Genomic DNA, 22,533 nt, shown 5'->3' on the forward strand with positions numbered 1-22,533 from the left:
ATGGTTTAAACCTTAGACATTCCAAACTTTGACTCGTTTTAGATCTAACAACATTCATAGATTGAAATATTAAAGGTCTACGACATCAGGTTTGCAATAATATAAGGCTTAAATATGTGGCTTTCTGTTGAATACAAAAATTTATATTATTTTTTGCCAAATTTTAGAAAGTACAACAGCTGAGGGATCTATTAAAGAATCCATATCTATTGAGTCATCAGAAAATTCTTTCTTACAAGTAAGTACTAATATTGTGACACGTGACCTTCCTTCAAGTTTTAGAAAGTACAACAGCTGAGGGATCTATTAAAGAATCCATATCTATTGAGTCATCAGATAATTCTTTCTTACAAGTAAGTACTAATATTGTGACACGTGACCTTCCTTCAAGTTTTAAACAAAAAAAAATAATCTCCAAGTTAAAAACTGTAGGGATTACTCTTAATACATCATTTTAAAAGTTTTTAGCTGTTTATACCTAGTTAGAGGGGAGAGGGGGGAGAGGGAGGGGAAATCAACAAAACAAAAAACACTAATTTAAATATTTTTACATAAAAAGAATTAGATAGAACTATTACACGTTTCTATGTACAACTTTTTAATTTTTAAAAACCAAAATTTTGCTGATTAATTTGTAAGACTAATATAAAAGCAAAATGTTCAAGTTAAGATTAATACAAGAAACAACCTTAAATATTTGAGGCACCCTGAACAAGACGGGAGGTCAAATGTATGTGACCTTATAGCTTCGACTTTGTGACCTCGTAGTTTTCTAGTTTTTATTTAACGCACAAGTAGGATAAAAGCAAATTTATCTGGGTACATTTTAGTTCAAAACATTTTTCTTATTCTTAAATCTTATTTTAAAGATCTAAATATTTTTATTAACACAAAATATATAGTTTTATAAATTATAAGTTTGAATACGAAGATTACATTTTTTAATGAAATATAATTACAAGGATATTTTGATTTTGCTTGTGGACAATGAATAGGGTCGCAATTTATTGAAAAAATTGTTCACATTTATTGCAAGTGCTTAGTGCAGACGTTTACTAGGTGTGTGTTCACCTAGTGCAATCTTTAAAATGTTCAGTTTTTAATTTCATCTATTGTGTATGAGGTATATTCCCCGGTCCTTCTGTCTGTTTCCAAACACAGTTCTTTAAAATATAGGAAGGAATTATGATTAACAAATTTAAAGGATTTCTATTTTGCTATAGTTTGACTTAAAGGGTTTTTCTTCTTCCAATTAATTACAATTCGATTTTTTTAACAAGTTTCTACAAGATTGTTTTTGTTTAGGTAGAAACTAGCGCTAAGTTAGGAGATGATAAATCTACTTCAAATTCTATATATTCTACGGACGGTATGTCCTCTACATCTACTGAAGTACCCAGTCTACCTGTAGAACAAACAAAACAATCAGTAGATCAGGATCCATCACCTGATTCAGGAGCATCTCCAACCTTGTCTATCAATTCATTAGGTACAGTATAATAGTACAAAGAACAGTTTTTAATTTCAGCATTTTTTAAGAAGTTGTATGGCGTGTCGACGTAATTTTCAAGAAATTGTATGGCGTGTCGACGTAATTTTCAAGAAGTTTTATAGAGTGTCGACGTAATTTTAAGCGACCCTCCATATCAAAATACATGCCGTTTAACCTGAACGAAAATTCTGAAGTTATCCTTGTGTGTTCAATCTAAACAATTTCATTTTTAATTTTGGTTTCTCTGGAAAGGCACTTTCGGACAAGAAATACAATTAGATAGACGTTCACGAGGACAGTCTCTGTGCATTTGTTAGATACTTTGAATGGGATTTCCCAAAAGGGTTTTCTAGGCTTTTTAGAGATAAACAAATGTTTTTTAAGTTTAAGATTGTTTTGATGGTAAAATGCAGTTTTTAGAAATTGAAACTAAGGATTTTGGCAATGGCAATATAATTTTAAGAACGTATCGGAGATAATTGTTATGTAGTAGATGAAGAGACTAGCTCTGATATATCTGAAACTAAGATTAAATATTGTTTAGTAGTTGATGATAAATAGACTAGCTCTGATATATCTGAAACTAAGATTAAATATTGTTTAGTAGATGATGATAAAGAGACTAGCTCTGATATATCTGAAACTAAGATTAAATATTGTTTAGTAGATGATGATGAAGAGACTATAGCTCTGATATATCTGAAACTAAGATTAAATATTGTTTAGTAGATGATGATAAACAGACTAGCTCTAACATATCTGAAACTAAGATTAAATATTGTTTAGTAGATGATGATGAATAGACTAGCTCTGATATATCTGAAACTAAGATTAACTATTGTTTAGTTGATGATGATGAATAGACTAGCTCTGATATATCTGAAACTAAGATTAAATATTGTTTAGTAGATGATGATGAACAGACTAGCTCTGATATATCTGAAACTAAGATTAAATATTGTTTAGTAGATGATGATGATGAAACAAGCTCTAAAATTAAGAGTGCCAAGGGTTCAATTCCTTCATCTGCTCCCCTTGTCTCAACCTCAAACTCAGGTAAAATTTTTTTTTTCTGGAAATAAAAGTAAAAAAAGATTTATTTCATAATTTTTTTTCGCAAAGTTCTGCAATTTTTTAAAACCCAATATCAGAGTTAAAATTTCGATTTTTATGCGATGATCAAAAATCATAATTCAATCTTTAATCGAGCTTTTTTTGAAATTCTACGAATTTTGAACGACGTAGTCCGTATTTAACTGTATCAATGATGTTTTTAGTTAAGCTAGAGGAAGTATCAAGCCCTGTACCAAGACCCAGCATCAGTTTAGAATCTACAAAAGTCGACGATTTTCCAATTCCGACAAGTTTCCCGGCCGACGATCTAGATGGAACTAAAGTGGAGTTTAAAGATGTGGACAAAGAAGCGGTGAAACAAAATTTTAGACTTGGAAATGCGCAGTCAGTTTATGAGGTTGGTTGATCATAAAACAGTAAACCATGAGAAAGGAAAACACGACATTTTTTGTCCTTCCATTCTTTTTTAGAAAAGTTTTTTTAATATTTATTTAATTCTTAAAAGCAAGATTTTCAAAATGTTAATTCATTTTTTTAGATTGTTCCTACACAGTCTTTGCAAGCAATTGAGATGACTACAGCCACCTATGACAAGATAAATCCGAACAGAATCGGCCTAATTGACGAAACAACCGACGATATCGATCATTTTTTAGGGATCGGGCCTCCCGTAATAAACTAGGGGGGCCAATAAACCCTAGAGATAACAAGGAAAATGACGGACTAGAAAAATTACCGAGAAATAATGACCGAGGGGATAATGTTCCAAAAATCAGTGATATTCTCTCCGGTCTTCTCAATGTTATGGGGGAGGGGCTCAACATCGCCACCAACTACGTCCAGGAGAGCAACAAGAGAAAGCAGGAGGAGAAGGATAAAGTGAAGAACGATGAGCTTAACCAGGACCAGGACGATTTATTCCCAAACAGAAACCGAACCCGTGTAAACAACAGAGGACCTCCTAATATAGCGAATATTCCGTTCGAATCAATCCCCCTGGAGTTACTCAACTCACAATCTGGTTCTAATCTTACCCCCCAACGGCCGTTTAGGAACCGTATTCCTGGGCAAAACATCCGGCCGCCGAATCTTGAACCTCCTCCTCGGAACCCTCTGCCCTTACAGTTCCCTCCAGCTCTCCCCACTAGACCTGGATATGATCCAGGGTTTCTCCAACCTGACCAAACAGAACCATCGGAGATAGAAAATACAACGGAGTTGGAGACACCAACGGAGAGTATAGGAACAAACTCTTCTGAGAACTCTTCTGAACAAGTTATCCTAGAGTCTCCTGATGAAACCACGGTTCAAGACTCTGATGAGACTCCTCCAGACAGGAACAATCTGCTCCAAAACTTTTTAAATGAAAACATTGGACCTGTTGAACCTAGCTCAGAGTTCACCACTGTACCCCCTTTAGTTGATATAGAACCTAGTTTTACTCCTCCAGTTCTTGTTACTCCACAAATCATTAAAAAACGTCCTCTGCGCTACCGACCCCCGAGACCACAAGGACGACCTCCCCGTCCTCAACGTCCACCCTTATCAGTCCCAACACCTCCTTTAAACACTCGTCCTTTTGTATTCCCAAGTCGTCCCGGACTGGTTTTGCCGGACGATGGACCGGTTATTACTGGTATTGCTGTTCCGGCAGACAATGACGTATTTGATTTGACAGTAACTGCTCAGCAGAATTTTGGCGGGAAACCAAATAAGATAAATTATCAAGGTAAGAAATTTTTTTTTGAAGCCACAGTTTTTGTTTAATATAATTTGAGTCTTTATCACAAACTCAAATTTTATAATTCCTATATCTTTGAAACCTAATAACATAGGCATTTGATATTTCAAACTTAGATTACTTGATCTCACATAAATATCTGAGGTCTATGACAATGGATTGCAAAGATATAGGGATTGAAAAATCCGAAAGATTCGAATCCTTTTAAATATTTTCAAATCTGATAATGAAAATAAAAACATATGGTAATTATAACATAAGATATTGTAAATTTCCTTCAAATGTTCTTCAATGAAAACCAGTTGAGCAATTGGAACGTTCTTCTCTTTCATAGTTCGTACTAACAGCTCCATATCCTCTGTCCTTATCCGACCAAACTCCTATTCCTACCAACTTTGTTAATTCTTATAATCCGTCCTATAAATTACTTCTTTTCGTCCTTATGTGCTTCCCAAGCCACAATTTCCCAAGTTGGAACTTCCTAAATTTGCAATTTCCCAAACGGAAACTTCCCAGGCTGCAATGGGGGCTAATCGCTGCGGCTAGGATGGGTTGGGGGGCCGAGCGCCGCGGCTAGAAAAGGCTGCGGGCCGATTGCTACGGCTTGGACAGACTTGGGAAGTTGCTGCTTGGGAAATTTCACATTTGGGAAGTTGCCAATTGGGAAAATACCCTTGGGAAGTTGCCACTTGGAAACAATCCTTTGGAAAGTACCTAACATCTCCTAAAATACCCTTCATTGTCCTTATCCGACCTAAAACACCCTTCTCTGGCCTTATCTGTCCTTAAAACACCTATTTCTGTACGTATCCGTCCTTAAAACACCCTTTTCAGTCCTTATCCGTCATGAAACACCCTGCTCTACCCTTATCCGTCTTTACACCTTCCTTCTCCGTATTTATCCGTCCCGACAAAACAACTACGCTCTCTGTCCTTATCCGTCCTAGTAAACAGTTTTATCTGTTCTCGTTCCATCCTGTAAACCCGTCATCTTGACTTCCTCTTCCTCAATCACAAGATCAATTGAAAAGGAAATATATATCTTTGCATTTCAATCTTTAAAGGTACTGTTCACTGTTCACTGTTCAGTCATGAAAAGGAATTGAGTATTTGTCACAAACTCAAATTTTCTAATCCTTTTTTTTGTCAAGTCCTATAGCTTGGATATTTCAAACTATGAATTATTTTGGATCATATAATCTGAGTTTTAAAGTTTAAAGTTGCAAAACTGTATATGGGATTAAAACTTGAGTTTGCGGCAAAGTCTAAACTCATTCAAAACTAATATTTTCTGTATAAAAATTAAAATTTTTAAGATTTTTTTTTAAAATGCAATTCTTTATTGATTTAAGAAAAACAAGCGACAAATAATCAACTTGTTTTTAGATTTTGGTGGTATTATCACAAAAGCCAGACCTGGAGACCAATTTGTTTCCATCGATGGCAAGCGAACCTATTTCGATCTTGGTAAGTTTATCTCATTTTTTAAAAACTAAAAGAAACAAATTAGAGCTATAAAGCATGTCGACTGGCAAGAGCTTTGTTAAAAAAATCATTTTTTTCAATTTTAAAGATCAATTTTTTCAATTTTAAAAATGTTCATACAAATAAAATGTTAGTAAATGGATGAAAATGTAAATTTTCGCTGACTGAACATATCTTGGGCCCTTGCTTTCCGAAAAAAGTATCAGCAAATTCTGATTTTCTAATCCTGATATCTTTGCAACCTGTTCCCATAGTTCTTGATATTCAAACTTTAGATAAGAAAATAAGGCTTTTGGCAAGTGTTTAGTTTCTTTACAGCGAATTTTCCAGGCGGAAGTTCAGCAGTGGCGGAGATTGAACCGCCTCGTGCAACCCGTGTTCCCTTCCGCCAACAGCTGAGTCAGCAACCATCCCGACCTCTGCCTGGCAGAGGAGAAGTCATCGGAGCCACGCTCAAAATCGGAGGTACAATATTTAGACGTCAATATTTTAATGCGACTTTTGTTTTACTTTTTACAAATGGTTCACAGATATAGATCAATGAAGTCTAAATATATCCTTTTCAAATTGTGTATTGGTCCTAAACTCATATAAAAATACAACATAATGCTAAAATCTGATTTAAGGATACGAACAACATGATGCTAAAATTTGATTTAAGGGTATAAAAACATGATGCTAAATCTGACTTAAAGATACGAACAACATGATGCAAAAATATTATAAGAATTAAAGGTTGTAACTTGTAAGTGGCTTTAATCCAAAGAAAGGGTTTTAGTAAAAGGTAAATAAGGTTTTAAAGGATTAGTATATGATTAGTGGATTTGTTTGTAATACTTATTTATCCGCCCATTGGGATATTCTGATTATTATAACTAAACTGCCTATACAACTGGATCAAATACTGAATCACCGATTCAAAGTTAAAGATTTATAAGGATTTGAATTGGTGATGCAGGATTTTAACCGGATGTAGGTATAGTTGAGCGACCAGCACATATCTTAACTTTAGGTCCTGACTTTTAAACCTTTTAAATTTTAAAACTTTCTTTATTTCTGTACTGAATTAATTGAGAGCGTTTAAATATACCACCTGGAGCAGAACTAATCCTAAACCTTGAAATTCTAAACCTTCATCCAAATATACAAAATACCTGCCGACAGCTAAATTATCGACACAAAACCTAAACCTTCATCAAAAATCAAAATATACAAAATACCTGCCGACAGCTAAATTATCGATACAAAAGCTAAACCTTAACCTAACTAAGTGTTAGTTTTGAACTTTTGAAAACACATGAACGAAACGACAAAACCATAGTTATTAAGCAAAAACGAAATATAATTGGTTAGAACATTTAAAAAAAAGCCTGGCTTAAGACAGTTTTCTGGGATATTTTAGTTTTAGACACTTTGCCTACTGTTAAATTGACCTTCTGATAATACCATCATTGCATATTTTCATGCTTGGACTCATAAACTTAAAAAAACCGATCGTTCTCACGAAAAATGATCGCTTAATTGTTCTTCTAAATATCTTATTATATCATATTTTTTTTATTTTAGGAGAAGATATTCTGCACAATTATTCTCCTCCAGTAGGATCTTCTCTACCAGTTAGTGCTTCAGGACCTAGGTAAATATACTGACAGGGGGGGGCGAATATATCCCCCAGTTTAGATTGGGGGGGGGGGNACAAGTTCAATCACATTTATGGATTCCGGGGGATGAGGTTTTTGATTCTATTAATCTTGATTTGATTTTTTTTTCGAAATGCATATTTTTAAAAATTCATATTTTGCATAATTTTATTTTACAAATTATTTCTGAAAGGGGGAAGCAAATAAACATCGTTTGTTTGACAATTCTAAATTTATAATAACAATTATACGAAAAGAAATTTAGGCTTTGCCATAAACTCAAATTTTCTAATTCGTAAATGTTTGGAACCTGATGGAAATCTTTGATACGTCAAACTCCTAGATTATTTGATTTAACACAATTTTGGATAAAATTATGTTGTCTACAAATATTAATTGTTTTTAGTGAGAGTAGACCTACCACCAGTAGTAATCCTATTCTTCAAACTAGACCTGGGGTACCTGGACCTACAAGGTAAATTATCTAAATTATCTTATATTTATAAAAATAAAGAATATTACAGAACTGAAATGGAAACCATGAATTTTCAGACAGAAAAACAAAGATAGTTTTTGTTCTTATGAAGATACAAATTAAATTTACGTCGGTGTTGTCCCTTTAAGATTAAATACTGCAATGTGATTTTAATATTGTAATATTGTAATATTGTAAAACCTAAATAGTAAATATCATTAGTTCCTTCCTTGAAAAATAATTCCATATGAAATTCCAGGGTGACCTAAAGATCCTACTCTATTAAATATGCCGTACGTTCCGCATTTTTAAGTTTAACTTATAGCGCAATTTTTTCAAGTTTATACGCTCATCAGGATGATTTCATTTATGTAGTATTACTCGGCCATTATGCATTCTTAGAGACACCATGACTTTTAATCTACGTTTATTTTGACTGAAATGATTGGTTATTGAAACTTTTTAATAAGGTTAGCTGAATTGTTATTTCATATGATAATTCAACTTTTTTCAACGATAAAAGTGTAAACAATTAACCTTTTCTTTAAGTTTCATGTGAATTTTAACGAAATGTTTTATTATTAATTGAATAAATTAGACGACCCGCTGCTCCCCCTGTTAGAATTGACACCTGTATTGTTGGAAACGATGCAACCTGCAAGGTAATTTTTTTTCTCTGAAACTACAATTCTCTTCATTTTCCTCAGATAGAACTCCTATCCCTCCAAACCCTTGTCAGAAATTCCCCGACCAACCAATTTTTTCCCGGAGTTGCTGACCCACTTTTGTTTATGTAGAATTTTTCTCCCTTCCAACTCATTTATTTCAAATTGCCTTTCCACCCATCTTTATCTTCTCTAAAATTTCCATTGGACCGAATTTTCTTTCCGCAGACTTCCCCTCTTCTAAATTTTATTTTTAAAGAATTGACATTCACTCAAATTTTACTGTAATTGTTTCCTCTCCAACCCCTATCCCTTCTACCCTCTTTCCGCCAACACAAAAGAAAATATAGATCAATCTCTGATTTAGATTAATTAGATGATCAACATGATTTAGATGGAGCAGCATGAGGTATGCAGAACTGCTCTAGGAGTATCTTCATGTTATTGTAAACCAGGATACGGGAGACAGAACCATCGTCTTCTTTGTAAAAGTAAGAAAATAATACAATTTAAATTTGTATTACATATTTAAAAAAATTCTTTTTAATAGGACTCTATAGACATAGAATGGTATGACCGATGCACAATCTTACTACTGAAACCTTTTGTCCGAATGAGATATTCTTATTTTTTATCGTGGTTTCTTTGAAAAAGTAACTTTCGGATTGAAATTATAAAAAATTGTGCACATTACATTTCTCATTTTTAATCCGTTTTCTCAATCTTAAAATGGAAAGTAATTTGAGAGTGCGCCTAAATTCCCTTTAAATAAACATTTGTATCTTGATGTGAAGCAAAAAGTTATTTTTTTTTATTTGAAAATGTTGAGCCTTGGAGGCTTAGACATTTACATTGCAATATTACATTCTGCCCAGTCATTTCGATTTCTTTATACTTCAAGAAAAAAAAATTCTCTGAGTTCCATTTTGTTAAAAGGCAAATTATGTGAAACCGATACTACTGTTATAGAATATATTTATTTCGTCATTAATTCAAATATAAAAGTTTGTATGATAAGCAAAAAATATCAATATTTTATCAAGATGAATGCCAACTTCTTTCATGGGGTGAAAATTTCGTATTTATGAAAATCTGAAAACCATGCTATAATTTTTTCTCATAGAAAAACTGTTTTTAAGGTTTTATTACGGAAGCTCCTTCTTTTCAGTTTTTAATCAAAATAATATATTTTTAATATTAAAGAAATATGTAAAGTATAGTCCATACAGGAAGGGAAAATGCAAAAAATTAAAATTGATCCAAATTTTTTTTTTTTTTCACAAATCTTTTTTCATTAGATGTTTAATGTAGATGGGGGAAGAAGGATTTCTGTAAATCCCTGTCTACGTATTTCTTAATGTTTATTAAACCTGACTTCCAAGTTTCCAAGTTTCTGGAAGTTTCCTCGTAATGCACATTATACTTGGCACTTCTTCTTTATCCAACTCAACAATTAACTTTCAAACTCTTTTTCTTGCTGGTTTGAGCAACATACATTTGGTCTTCAGAGTAAACTAGATTACGAGGACGACTGTTTATTTCTGATGTTTAACTGCTTTAGTTTAATGAATGAAACATAGTTTCAGATTTTAATTAAAGTCTTTTTTATATATTTTTAAAGAACGTTTTATCAGAATTAAGTTTTAACTTCGTTGTACATTTTTTGATAGTTACTTACTTAACTGTTTTAATAAATATTATCCAATTTTTCGGGACCACTGGTTTAAACATATTTCAAAAATAATTTTTAAATATTTCTACTTTTTAGAAACCGTGAAACTGCTTATATCTCTGAAGTTGGACAAAATGAAGGTAATTTTTACTTATTAATTAATATTTACTAGAAAGGAAACAATATTTTAAAACAATTTTTTACAAAATTGAAATACCATTGGAATTTTGTAAAAAGCTATTTTTCAAAGATTTTAAAGGTGCTTACATATAAAAAATAAATTTTCTAATTCCTGGAACTTTACAGTATAGATAGGCCTCAAATATTTCAAACTTTAGCTTTTGCATCTGGCTCAATCTATAGTTTTAAGTACTAAAGATCTACGACATCAGGTTGCAGAGATATAAAATTTAAAAAAATAAAGTTTGTGGCGTGTATTTAGTTCCTTTGTTAAATAGCATCTTATTTTATAATTCCTTAACATTCTTTTTATTTTCAAATGTAAACGTTTAAGAACCCCTATCTTATTCATTTAGGAAGTTAAATTTGATGTTTAGGATACAAAGCTGGAGTGGAACTCTGACCTGAAGAATCAAAACTCTGAGAGTTTTCAAGTTCTTGAAGGCGAAGTAAACTATGCGGTATGTTGGGTGGAATTCAAAACAAAGTTTAATATGCTTGGCCTCTAGGGTGCTTCGCGCCCCTCTTTATTGCAATATTTTTACCTTTTAAATATTAATTTATCTGAAACCAGTTTTTATATGTAAATCATGAAAAATGATACTTTTCTGTATTTATTGGAAGATTTCAAAATTTTTCAAAAGATATAAATTTGTTAGCAGGCAAAATTTGTAACCATGAAGCTTTTCTTGGGGCATGTGAGGTCCCACAAAACATGGACCCGCCGTATTTATTATGCTTAAACAAACAAGCAATATCAAAGTTTATGCAGTTAAAAAAGTTTTAGGTTATATTCCTCAACAATTTTCAAAAAACTTAATTTTCATTTGAAATTAATGGATTTTTTCTAGATTGACTCTGCAATGTCTTTGACATCCTTCTCCAATATATACATGCAGAACGAAGTGAACACGTTCTACACAAACAACAGGGATGTCGTCGTCAACACGACCATAGAACTGGCAGAGACCGGATACACTCGTTCAGAGGTAGATTTAATAATAATAATAATGATAATGATAATGATAATAATAATAATAATAATAATAATAATAATAATGATAATAATAATACTAATAATAATAATAATAATGATAATAATAATAACAATAGTAATAATTAAGGTTGTGAAACGAGATATACAAAAGAAACTAGTTGAAGTAATACAGGCCAGAGATAATAATATAGGTAAAGACCTTTATAAACTTGGATTCAAAATCAATGAAATGTTTTTAAAACTTTGTTAACCTAAATACTTTATAATCTAAATATATTAAAAGATGCGCAGATGAAATGAAACATTAAACATTTTTTTGTTTGAAAATGAATATATATATTTCATATTTAAAGCATACAAAATTCTTCTCAATTCTAATTTCAACGGATAAAATGTGTGGAATTTCTTGCAGAACACGAATCTGCTGAAAAGGAATTTGTTAAAAATATTTCTCAGATTTATTTGTTTCAGGAAACGGAAACCTGTACGCGGTATCCCGGGAGAATCCTATTCCTCTGATCGGAGACTTTAACGAGTGCTCGGAGCCAGAGGCAAACGATTGCGGAGACACTAGTCTCTGTATAAATACCTTCGGAGGGTTCATCTGTCAGTGCAAAGAAGGTTTAATTTTAACTTTTAAAACTTAAAATAAATAAAATTAAAAGCATCACAGAAGTCTACACAGTTATGAAAAGTATTGTTTTTTTTTCTATTTTGTAACCTCTAATCCTGGGATTTTATATTTTAAATTTTAAAGCGCTTGTTTTTGCTCCAGTTTTGGAGGAGTAATTTTTTATAAATACTAATGTTAAAGTGAAATTTTCTAGTTTATAATTGATATGTAAGTTGCATTTTCAAGACTAAACAAAAATTTCAGTGAGTTTCAGAGAAATTTGTTTTTATAATTACATTTTTATTATTAATAACAAAGGAAATAAAACAAATATCTAGGCTATGAGGACAAGTATCCTGAGGACCCGGAGAAATCAGGACGCTTTTGTGCGTCCTGTCCTGAGGACTTCTGCTCAAACCATGGCGTCTGCAGTATCAATGGCAAAGAAAGGACTTGTGATTGTATAGGTGATTTTTAGTCATTGTTAACAGCTGCGTATAAATTGAGCTGATTTCATTGTTAACAGCTGCGTATGAATTAAGCTGAATACATTGTTAACAGTTGTGTATGAATTGAGTTGATTACATTGTTAACAGCTGTGTATGAATTAAGCTGAATACATTGTTAACATCTGTGTATGAATTGAGTTGATTACATTGTTAACAGCTGTGTATGAATTGGGCTAATTACATTGTTAACAGCTGTGTATGAATTGAGTTGATTACATTGTTAACAGCTGTGTATGAATTGGGCTAATTACATTGTTAACAGCTTTTTATGAATTGAGATTATTACACTGTTAACAGCTGTGTATGAATTGAGCTTACTACGTTGTTGACAGCTGTGTATGAATTGAGCTTATTACATTGTTAACAGCTGTGTATGAATTGAATTGATTACATTGGTAACAGCTGTATATGAATTGAGCTTATTACATTGTTAACAGCTGTGTATGAATTGAGTTGATTACATTGTTAACAGCTGTATATGAATTGAGCTGATTACATTGTTAACAGCTGTCTATGAATTGAGTTGATTACATTGTTAACAGCTGTCTATGAATTGAGCTGATTACATTGTTAACAGCTGTCTATGAATTGAGCTTATTACACGTCTGAAAATTTAATTTGCTTATCCCTAGATCTTTGCAACCTAATGGTGTAAACTTTTGATATTTTAAACTTCCACTGTTTAATAGCTTGAAATATCATAGGTCTACGACAACAATATAGAGATAAGAAAACCAAAGTTAGAGGCGACTATGTCCTAACTAAATACTCAATAAGTCCTAACTTAATCAAGAACTATTATTGTTCCAGGAAACTACTATGGTGAGAAATGTGAGGTAGATGGTGAGGTTCTAGGAGTTGCTGTTGGAGCATCTGTTGCTGCTTTCGTTATCATTCTTCTTACACTAGTCTGCCTTTGTATGTGGAGGTAGGTCAAAGTACTGATGGTGATAGTTTTGAGACATTAAGGATTTGTTCACGTTTCAAGAGCTCTTCAAAAATGTTTGTTATTTATCCTATTACAAAATTGCATTCTCGATAAGTTTGCTTTTATTACATTATGCAATTTTTTTTCTGATCAAAGATATTTTTTAAAACGGAAAGCTAAAACCAATAGTAAACATGGTTTATCAAAGCGATTTACTAATTTATTTAAAAACTTAACAAACTTTACCCGGCCTATTACCCAGTCCGTTGTCCTTTCGTTCAAATGTTAAAGGACAGCCAGAATTTAGGTTAAGAGAAAATAGGAAAACGCGGCCTTATGTAATAAATGAGGAATTAGGAAGGTGCGACCTGATGTAATAAAAAAGGAATTAGGAAGATGTGGCCTAATGTAATAAAAGAGGAATTAGGAAGACGCGGCCTTATGTAATAATAGAGGGATTAGGAAGATGTGAACTTATGTAATAAACCTATTTTAAAATACAAATACCATTTCAATGATTGGTGTTAAGAACAAAACTTTAGATATGATACAGAAATAGAATAAAAGGAATCTGTGCAGACAAACTATATTATACATTCTTCAAACCCGTTCCACCCTCTTAGATAATATTTTTCTTCAGCTATTTATAAAAATCAAATAATATATTTAAACTGCGGCTTAAATTCAAACCGCCGCTCAAATTCTTTAAATTCGCCCACTGAACAAATACTGCCGGTAAAGTTTTACTTTAACATTTTTACATTGTTGGTTCGTAAGGTTTTCCCAGGACCGGATTGAATAAATTTTAGCCAGGTTTATCAAAGACGGAGATGATAACTACACGGTATCACCACAGATTAGTAATTAAATCGGCGTTAGTTCAGATGCATAGCTAAATTCATAAAATTTGGTTCTTGGATGAATACTTTTAAAGAAAAACTGTAGGATTTGTTAGAGATTCTTACACTGATGAATATATTTGTAAATTTAAAAATTTTTTTTCTTTATCTATAGATCAATATCCAGTATCCAGGGGTATACATTTTAAATGATTTATTCCCTACCCCGGAAAATTAAAAGGGAGGAGGGGGATTAATTTTGAAGGATTTGGAGAAAAAGTGAAAAATTCAGCAGCAATTGGCAATCTTTTGCCTTTTTTTGATACTTTATAATACCAACTCTTCCCCCACTATTTCCTAAATCTCATTTTTTTCAAATAAGCAAAAACACGTGGAAAAGTTGAAATAAATATCTACTATTGCTGTTATGATGATGATGATCATTTACTCTGATAATTTAGTCGACGATGGAAGCGGGAGCAGGATAAATCCAATATGTCGCGGGGATATAATGGTCCTTATATTGTTGGTACCCTACCCCCTCCCCCCTCCTACCTACCCTCCAAGCTGCCCCCCTCCTGGGCCCCTCAACCCTCCCCCGCCTATCCAAGATGGGCGGGGCACATGGAGGGTTCACACCCACAGAATATTTACGCGGTAAGTACTTTTTTCACAAATATTTTTTTATAAATAGTTAAATTTAGTCAGATTTTAATAAGTTTTCCAAATTGACTTCTTCCCTCGTGGTAGTTTTTTTTGCGGGAACTTTAAATTGAAAATTGAAAATAACAAAATAACTATTGACAAAATATATATTTTCAAATAGTTTAGCCGAAGATAAATTTGTGAAAATCCTTTTGGGAAACACCTGATATTATAGATAACTGAAAAAATTTAGTTAATTGTATATAGTTGATTTTATTTTACTTCAGGACCTTTCCAGACGTATTGTCGTCTTATTTCAAAGTTAATATTCATTTTTTGTTTTATTTTCTTCTTTATTGTTGCTAAAGAATTCACGAATTTAAAAAAAAATATTTTTCTCAATTTTTTAAAATTTAGCTTGTAAACCAAACCGGTTGCAATGAATACTTAAATAGTTCACAACAGACTCTGCATGTTTATTCTAGAAAAAGATTTGTTTCCCAGTTCTTCTTTTTCTTTCTTTCTTTCTTTTCCTCTTTCTTTCTTTTTTTCCTACTTTGTTATTTATTTATTTTTTATAGATTTTATAAATCATTTTCAATGTTTAAATTTAGATTATAAATGCATTTATACATACATATACGTTGCAAAAGGTGTTTAAAAATTCTACTACAGCATAAACCAAATTTATTTAGGAAAATGGTATATTTATAAACTAAGTGTATTTTAAAAATTACGTCACATTTGTTACCTGCTTTAAAACACTGTTAAAAGTAGCAGAAAAATGAAACAACGAAATAAAAGCTAAAATTAGATTTATCCAGATCTATTTTCCTTTTAGTTGAATTATAGTTTCAAATATAGTGTAGAGAGTTTGTTTAGAATTTAGACTTTATTATAAAATATTATAGGGTGTTAAATCTGAAAAATGTGTAATTTATTTCCATAATGTTCCCTCTATTCAACTCATCCAAACACTTCTCTTTTCTCTCCAACTTTCATACAAACATTGTTTATTAACAGAGAAATCTTTTATATTTACACAACAAAAACAAACTTTAGAGTTTACGACCTTTGTACCAAAGTTGTATTTATATTTTTCTTGTAGCAGCCTATAGTGTACAGTGGGAGCCAGGAACCGTTGTACATGTCTCCTACTGAACCACCAATGTCGATATACGGTACTGTACCGGCGGACCAAGTATCTATCTACGGCACGCTACCGCGCCAGTACGGACGCATGGCCGCATCAGAGTTTGCTCCTTTTGCCTATGCAACCCTACGGAAAAATCAACTAGCAAGCCGGCCATCTTTAGAGGACTACTTTAAACAAGACCGGAGAAACGATAAGTCCACCTCTGAAAGTGAAAGCGATACTTCATCTTTAAAAGAAAAACTAAGCGATGAAAACATGGCTCGGATCACTCGAGGAGTTACTTTTCAAAACCTGAGATATTCAACCCTACCGGTACAAAATATATTATATGTACGCTGTACAGTATATACTTAACAATAGGTTGGGTTTGGCTAATCTTCACAAATATTTTTTAATCTACCTAAACAAAATAAATTGTTAAAAACTTGAAGGTATTGTCAGCTAAACTCTAAGTAACTCTTCAACTAAAGCTAGTAATTTAAGAATCTTATCAGCATTTGTTAAAACATTAATTGATAAAAATTATGGCAATGTTAAAACCGTGCAATTTGTATTTTGAAAAATGAAAATATTTGTTTGAATTAATCAAATTTACATTTTAAGTCAACATAATAAATGAATATTGATAAAATAACAAAAAATATTTGTATTTACTGAATGCAGCTTACAAAAAAAGGATTAATGACTTTTTTATGTTAACCATAAAGCTAGTTTATAACTCACGAAATGGTAATTTTTTAACAAATGTCGGAAAGTGGAGAAAAAAATGTATTTTTTTTGCATAAAACAAAATCAAGGAGATAAATATGCAAAACATTGAAACTTTTTTCGTTTTTATCTTTTAGCTTTCCTGTTGAAACTGTTTGCCAGAAATTGTATATGTATTTCGATTTTGCAATACATTTTGAACTCATTGTTTATATAATTGGTTGCATCTGACAAACATATAGCCTCAGAATATTGCAATGCATGCTAATTCTCCTAATTCTAGTTAGAACTAATTCATGGGATAGACAGTGAGAATCAGAAAACTTTGGAATAGGAAGACGACAATATATAGTTACTTGTTAAATGACTTATTAAGTGAAATGGGTCTGGTTACACTTTACAGTTGTTGTGTTTTATATTCATCAGACTATTTAAAGTAATAACTTAGGTCTCAAAGTAGTCTTCCTATTCCAGAATTTTCTGGTTCTGAATGTAAATTATTAAACTTAATATCTCCCCCTCCAGTCGTTTTCAGAAATAAGTATCTCAATTAATTTCACACAATTTAGTGCATGAATTTTTTACCTTTTAGTAAAGAGTATGGGGGGGGGGGGGCTGGTTGCTGTTTCTTTGCATGATTGCCTGCTTAGCATGATTAGTAAAATTATGTGAATTTCCCATAACATCCATAATCCATATGTTTTACAAAACTATATCACAACATGTAGGCCTGAAGTTCTCATTTTATAGCATGTTTTCAATTTTATACAGTGGTTTCACAACAAAAATATGAAATATATTAACTTTTTATGTCTATTCCTTCTGTGTAGTATGAAGTATATATATTCAGGAATATTGAGGATAGATGATTACGGGGTAGAATATTTTACCCAAAAAAAATTGAGTCTATGCCACAAACTCTGATTTTCTAATATCTTTGCAATCCCTCTGTGGAAGAAACTTTAGATATTTCAAACTATGAATTATGTTAGATCAAATAACCTAAGTTTAAAATATCACAGGATTGCTCCATTAGGTAGCACTAGCAAACATACAGGGATTAGAAAACGGAAAAAACTCAATTCCTCAAAAAAAAGTGTACGTTCCGCGCAACATATTTTAACGAAAAGAAATTAAATTTCCATACCTGTATTATCTATATCGTCGCTCGTATATATATTTTTTTATTTATATGTTAGCTAAAGCTAGCTAAACGGCGAAACCAAATTTAATGAATTTTTTGATGGAATGTATAATACGCATGTTGTGTCTGTAAAGTAATTGAATTCATTGAATCCTTGCCACAAATTCTGTTTTTCTAATCCCTATATCTTTTGAACCCAATGTCGTAAACCTTTGATATTTCAAACTTATATTATTTGATCTAACAGAAGTCATAGTTTAAAATAGCAAATGTCTACAACATTGGACTGCAAAGATATAGGAATTAGAAAATCAGAGTTTGTGACAGAGACTCAATTCCTTTTAGTTGGCGGTCAGTTTGACATGAAAAAAGTTGTTCAAACTTGCATAAATCTACTCTGCGTATTATAATTGTAAAACGAATGATTATTAAAGCAAATGAATGAAGTATGCATTGCTAACTGCACAATACAAATATTAAAAAAAAACAAATATGCGTTAATTTATCATGACTAATCAATAATGCATTATTTAATCTCAAATATTTATCCAGAATTAAATCAAAAATGCTTTTAATTCCTAATGACTTTAAGGCCAGGCCTATATAATCGACAATGCTTGTTATAAAAGATAAGAATTTTAAATTGTTTATTAATAATTATTAATTTTATTTTCCAACAAATTATGTCTTTTGTACGCCTTCTTCAAAAAACATATTCGAATTGTTTAATTGAGGTTTTTTTGCTAAATTACATTAACAGTCTCTTTTTGAGGTTAAAATGAGGTAACAATCAAAAATCCCTTAACTTGTAAAATTGAGAATGGTTTATCCAAACCTTCTGGAGTCATTAGGTTTAGTTGAATTTAATATTTGAAATAATATTAAATATATATTTGCAGCTTCCAGAGCCAGGCACAAGAAGAGCAGTTCAGGGTCAAAAAGTTGGTCATTTTAACAATAAAGGGGGGCAAAGAGGACCTCTTCCTTCTATTCCTCGCCCCTCCACATCATTAGGTAATTCATTTTTTCAACTCAAATATTTAATGTAAGATTATTTTCGATAAAACTATAATTATCATATTCTTATATCTTTGTAACCTTATTGTTTAAAGTTTTGATATCTAAAACTTTAGACTTTGTTAGAATGAAAAGTCTAACTTTTAAGTTTAAAATATCATATGGCTGCCACAATTTGGTTGAAAAAGATATTGAAGGTTTAGCTAGTTAGAATTTTTTATTGTCTTACTTTTCAACTTTTTATTTCTGTATACATAAATCTAAGAGAGGTCTTTTAGATTTGATCCGGTTAAAGAAAATTTATGAAAAAAATCTTAATTTCTAGGCAAATTTTAAAACATAATGCTGCTCTATTAATTTGGCCATATTACACTAAACAAGATTTTGATTATTTCCGACGACAAGATGCTTTATTGTTCCTTTCAGGCAGCTATATCTTCTAGCTGTAGAGCATATATCAATAATAGCAAACTTGGATCCAAATAGTTCATCAACTTGCTCTTTTTCTCATTCTTTTTTAGCCGAAATTTTCATTTACCATTTAACCCTATTCCTGCTGGGGGGGGGGTCAATTTGCCCCCCCCCCCCCTGTTGTTTTTGTTACATAACTCAAAAAGTATTGGTCTGAGGCTGTTGAAATTTTCTGACTTTTCTTACATACCCAAAGCCATCCCTTTAGGCCTAAAACCGGGCTTTAATACTAACTGCCTGAGTCCTCAGGCACACTGCCTGAATGACTGCTTTTGCCTGTAACGAACTCAATCTTTGTTTTGACCCACTTTCACTTGTCAGATTTTGATAAAATTTAGCTTTTTGGAAAGCCTATGACATAAGGAAACGGATTGCACAAGTTTTACGAAAAAAAAATTGCAAATTTTTTGCAAACAACCTGTCAAAGGAAATTTGCCCATTTTTAGTTTTTCTTGATTAAAAATCAGGTTATTTAAAATTTTGCAAAGATTTTTGCATATTTGAAATGGCATGGTCAAGGGCTTTTCAAAAATGTATAATTTTTTATTTTTTGGAAAAATTTTTTTTTGCAAACATTTTTACTATAAAACTGGATTTTGCGATAAAAAATTCAATTTTCGCAAATTTGCAAATTTTTTTGCAGATTCTAAAAGTAGAGCACAAGAGCTTTCTAATGATGTATCATTTGTCATATTTGGACATAAAACATGGGATTTAGAGGGGGGGGGGGGGTCAAATTGACCCCCCCAGCGTATCCTGGTTTTCAAGTACCCCAGCAGGGATAGGGTTAAAGATCAGGACAGTTTTAATAACCTTTAAGCTGGTTGACAAAGAGTAATTAATATTTCTTGTTTATTTCGGTTCATATTTTGCAACTTGGATTCGGATCAGAATCAAGCCACCAGAATGCGTACATGATGTGGATTCGGATCAGAATCAAGCCACCAGAATGCGTACATGATGTGGATTCAACGGATCCGAATAAAGCCACCAGACTGCGTACATGATGTGGATTCAACGGATCCGAATAAAGCCACCAGAATGCGTACATGATGTGGATTCAGCGGATCCGAATAAAGCCACCAGAATGCGTCCACGATGTGGATTCAACGGATCCGAACTAAGCCACCAGAATACATACATTATGCAGGTTCAGCGAATCCGGATCCTAAACAAAACTTGCAGCCTGAAGAAAATTTCAAGTTAGGATTTTTGTGGAGCCGCCTGTTCGCCAAAAACTTTAATGTTTGAAAAAGAATCAAATAGTATAATAGAGGCCGACATTTTCTAAAAAAATATTTTTTTCTCAGGAACCCGAAATCTTAATCCTCCACTAATAGAGACCAGTGAAAGCGAGGATACAGAAAACGGAGGTCGTATTCAGCGACCTCGAAGCAGCCTCATGGTAATTTTTTTATTTAGTTTATTTTTATAAAAGGACTGTCCGATTCACAACGGTTCCATTTAAAGCTTTGTCTGATAAAGCATGATCATAAGATGATTTTCTTTTGAAAAGTGGTTATTTTCAATAGTGGTTTATTTAGACATAGACAACTTGGGAATTTCAGGCTTCAGAAATAATGGAGCACTTCTAGAATTTCAAACTTTACACGACAGAAAAAACGACGATATCTTCCACATTTCTACATTAATGCATAATGTTTTTTCTCAGGCTGGAAATTTGAATGCTGAAGATGATTTTGAAAGTGAATATCTCCGGTATGGGGGAACAGTAGGGGTTAGAAACCCTCGCCTAGTTGCAGCTATGAGGGGAATCCCTCCATACCAGCAACATATACAAATGAATATGATGAATAGATTTTAAATCTAGGAAAACAAATAATGTTGTATATTTTGTAAAAATGTACTTTTGCCAGCCTACCCCCCCTCGATCCATTCTCTTTATAACGGTCTAATGGACCATTATTGGAACATTTTCATTTTGTGAGAGTCGTTTAACCCAAATCCTTTATGTTTTCTATATTTTACTCGGTAATATTGACTTGAAAAAAAGATTATAGGATATATTTTTCTTGAACTTTTGTTGGTAAAATGGTTCATGGTTTCCCTTGGGGATAAATAAAAGGGATTTTTTTTGCATTTGTGATTTAGTTGTTCTGTAAATATAATTTAGTTGATCCATATTTTAGTGTGTCTGAATTTTGTCAATGCTAAGATCTTTTCTCGTTAACTGTTAATGTTTTAATAATGAATAAAATAATTCAAAAAGATAATTTAATTTCATTAAAGTTCTTGCTGGAATGAGCTTCTCTCAAATTCAATGTATTTGCACTTTATATTAGTCCCAAAGTCATTGCAAGGTTCTGTCAGAAACCCTGCAAAGTGCAAATATAGATTATGTTTTAAGTTAATAAAAGTGACAAGCGGATTTCTACTGTGAAACTCACTAACTCACTTATACTTTTATGTAGCCCTAGACATGTACATTTCAGTACCTTAAAGGACTTGTTTTAAGCTTTATTTTCAAAGAAGTGATTTGGAAAATTCTCTTTGACTTTTGCGCGCAAAAGCTTGCAACCTTCTGATCGCAGTGCATGAAGGGTAGTTGTGAGATGGAAAAACGACAATATCTTTCTTATTTTTTCTCAGATGAAGATTAAAAGGGTTCTTTATTTGTCAGACATGACACCCTATAAATGGGTCACTTAAATATCCCCCACAGTCACAAAGAAATTGATTCTTTGCCACAAACTCTAATTTTTGAGTTCCTGTTTCTTTGTAACCTGAAACATTTAGTTGCAAAGATATTAGAAACCTATGCAATCAGAAATTGCGATTAAGACTCCACTCTTCTCAGCACTTAATGTAAAGTTTTACGTCGGTGAATATAAAAGAATGGTCTAAAAACTTGAATATTGAATGAACATTTTGTTTTTGGTTTTGGTTGCTGTTATTTTATGATTAAATACATTTCACTGATTTCTTCATTTGTTATAACATTGTATACTAATTTTAATATTGTCATGACATAGCGTAATCTGCAGCGAAATTAGTATAAAAAGCCAATGTTTAAAATGCTTTATTTTTTTTAATCTAAATATTAGATTAATTTGTTATCATT

General features: G+C 32.1%; 2 protein-coding genes across 2 annotated transcripts; both read left to right on the plus strand.

Annotated features, from left to right (window-relative positions):
• The first annotated feature begins 285 nt into the window (after window positions 1-285).
• LOC111695340 (uncharacterized) lies at window positions 286-3,270 on the plus strand. Its single transcript, XM_023464634.1, has 5 exons — window positions 286-353; window positions 1,306-1,489; window positions 2,459-2,548; window positions 2,770-2,963; window positions 3,105-3,270. Exons 2-5 carry the CDS (start codon window positions 1,372-1,374, stop codon window positions 3,246-3,248), a joined length of 546 nt encoding a protein of 181 aa, XP_023320402.1. The 5' UTR covers window positions 286-353; window positions 1,306-1,371; the 3' UTR covers window positions 3,249-3,270.
• LOC111695339 (uncharacterized) lies at window positions 3,252-21,636 on the plus strand. Its single transcript, XM_023464633.1, has 19 exons — window positions 3,252-4,295; window positions 5,694-5,774; window positions 6,123-6,257; window positions 7,359-7,428; window positions 7,839-7,907; window positions 8,506-8,569; window positions 8,967-9,063; window positions 10,341-10,384; window positions 10,802-10,885; window positions 11,276-11,413; window positions 11,549-11,612; window positions 11,893-12,042; window positions 12,373-12,501; window positions 13,354-13,471; window positions 14,772-14,967; window positions 16,064-16,423; window positions 18,863-18,977; window positions 20,762-20,856; window positions 21,124-21,636. Exons 1-19 carry the CDS (start codon window positions 3,371-3,373, stop codon window positions 21,274-21,276), a joined length of 3,087 nt encoding a protein of 1,028 aa, XP_023320401.1. The 5' UTR covers window positions 3,252-3,370; the 3' UTR covers window positions 21,277-21,636.
• Window positions 21,637-22,533: the final 897 nt, after the last annotated feature.

This window comes from Eurytemora carolleeae, unplaced genomic scaffold, assembly GCF_000591075.1.
Source record: "Eurytemora carolleeae unplaced genomic scaffold, Eaff_2.0 scaffold8, whole genome shotgun sequence".
Classification (NCBI taxonomy): domain Eukaryota; kingdom Metazoa; phylum Arthropoda; class Copepoda; order Calanoida; family Temoridae; genus Eurytemora; species Eurytemora carolleeae.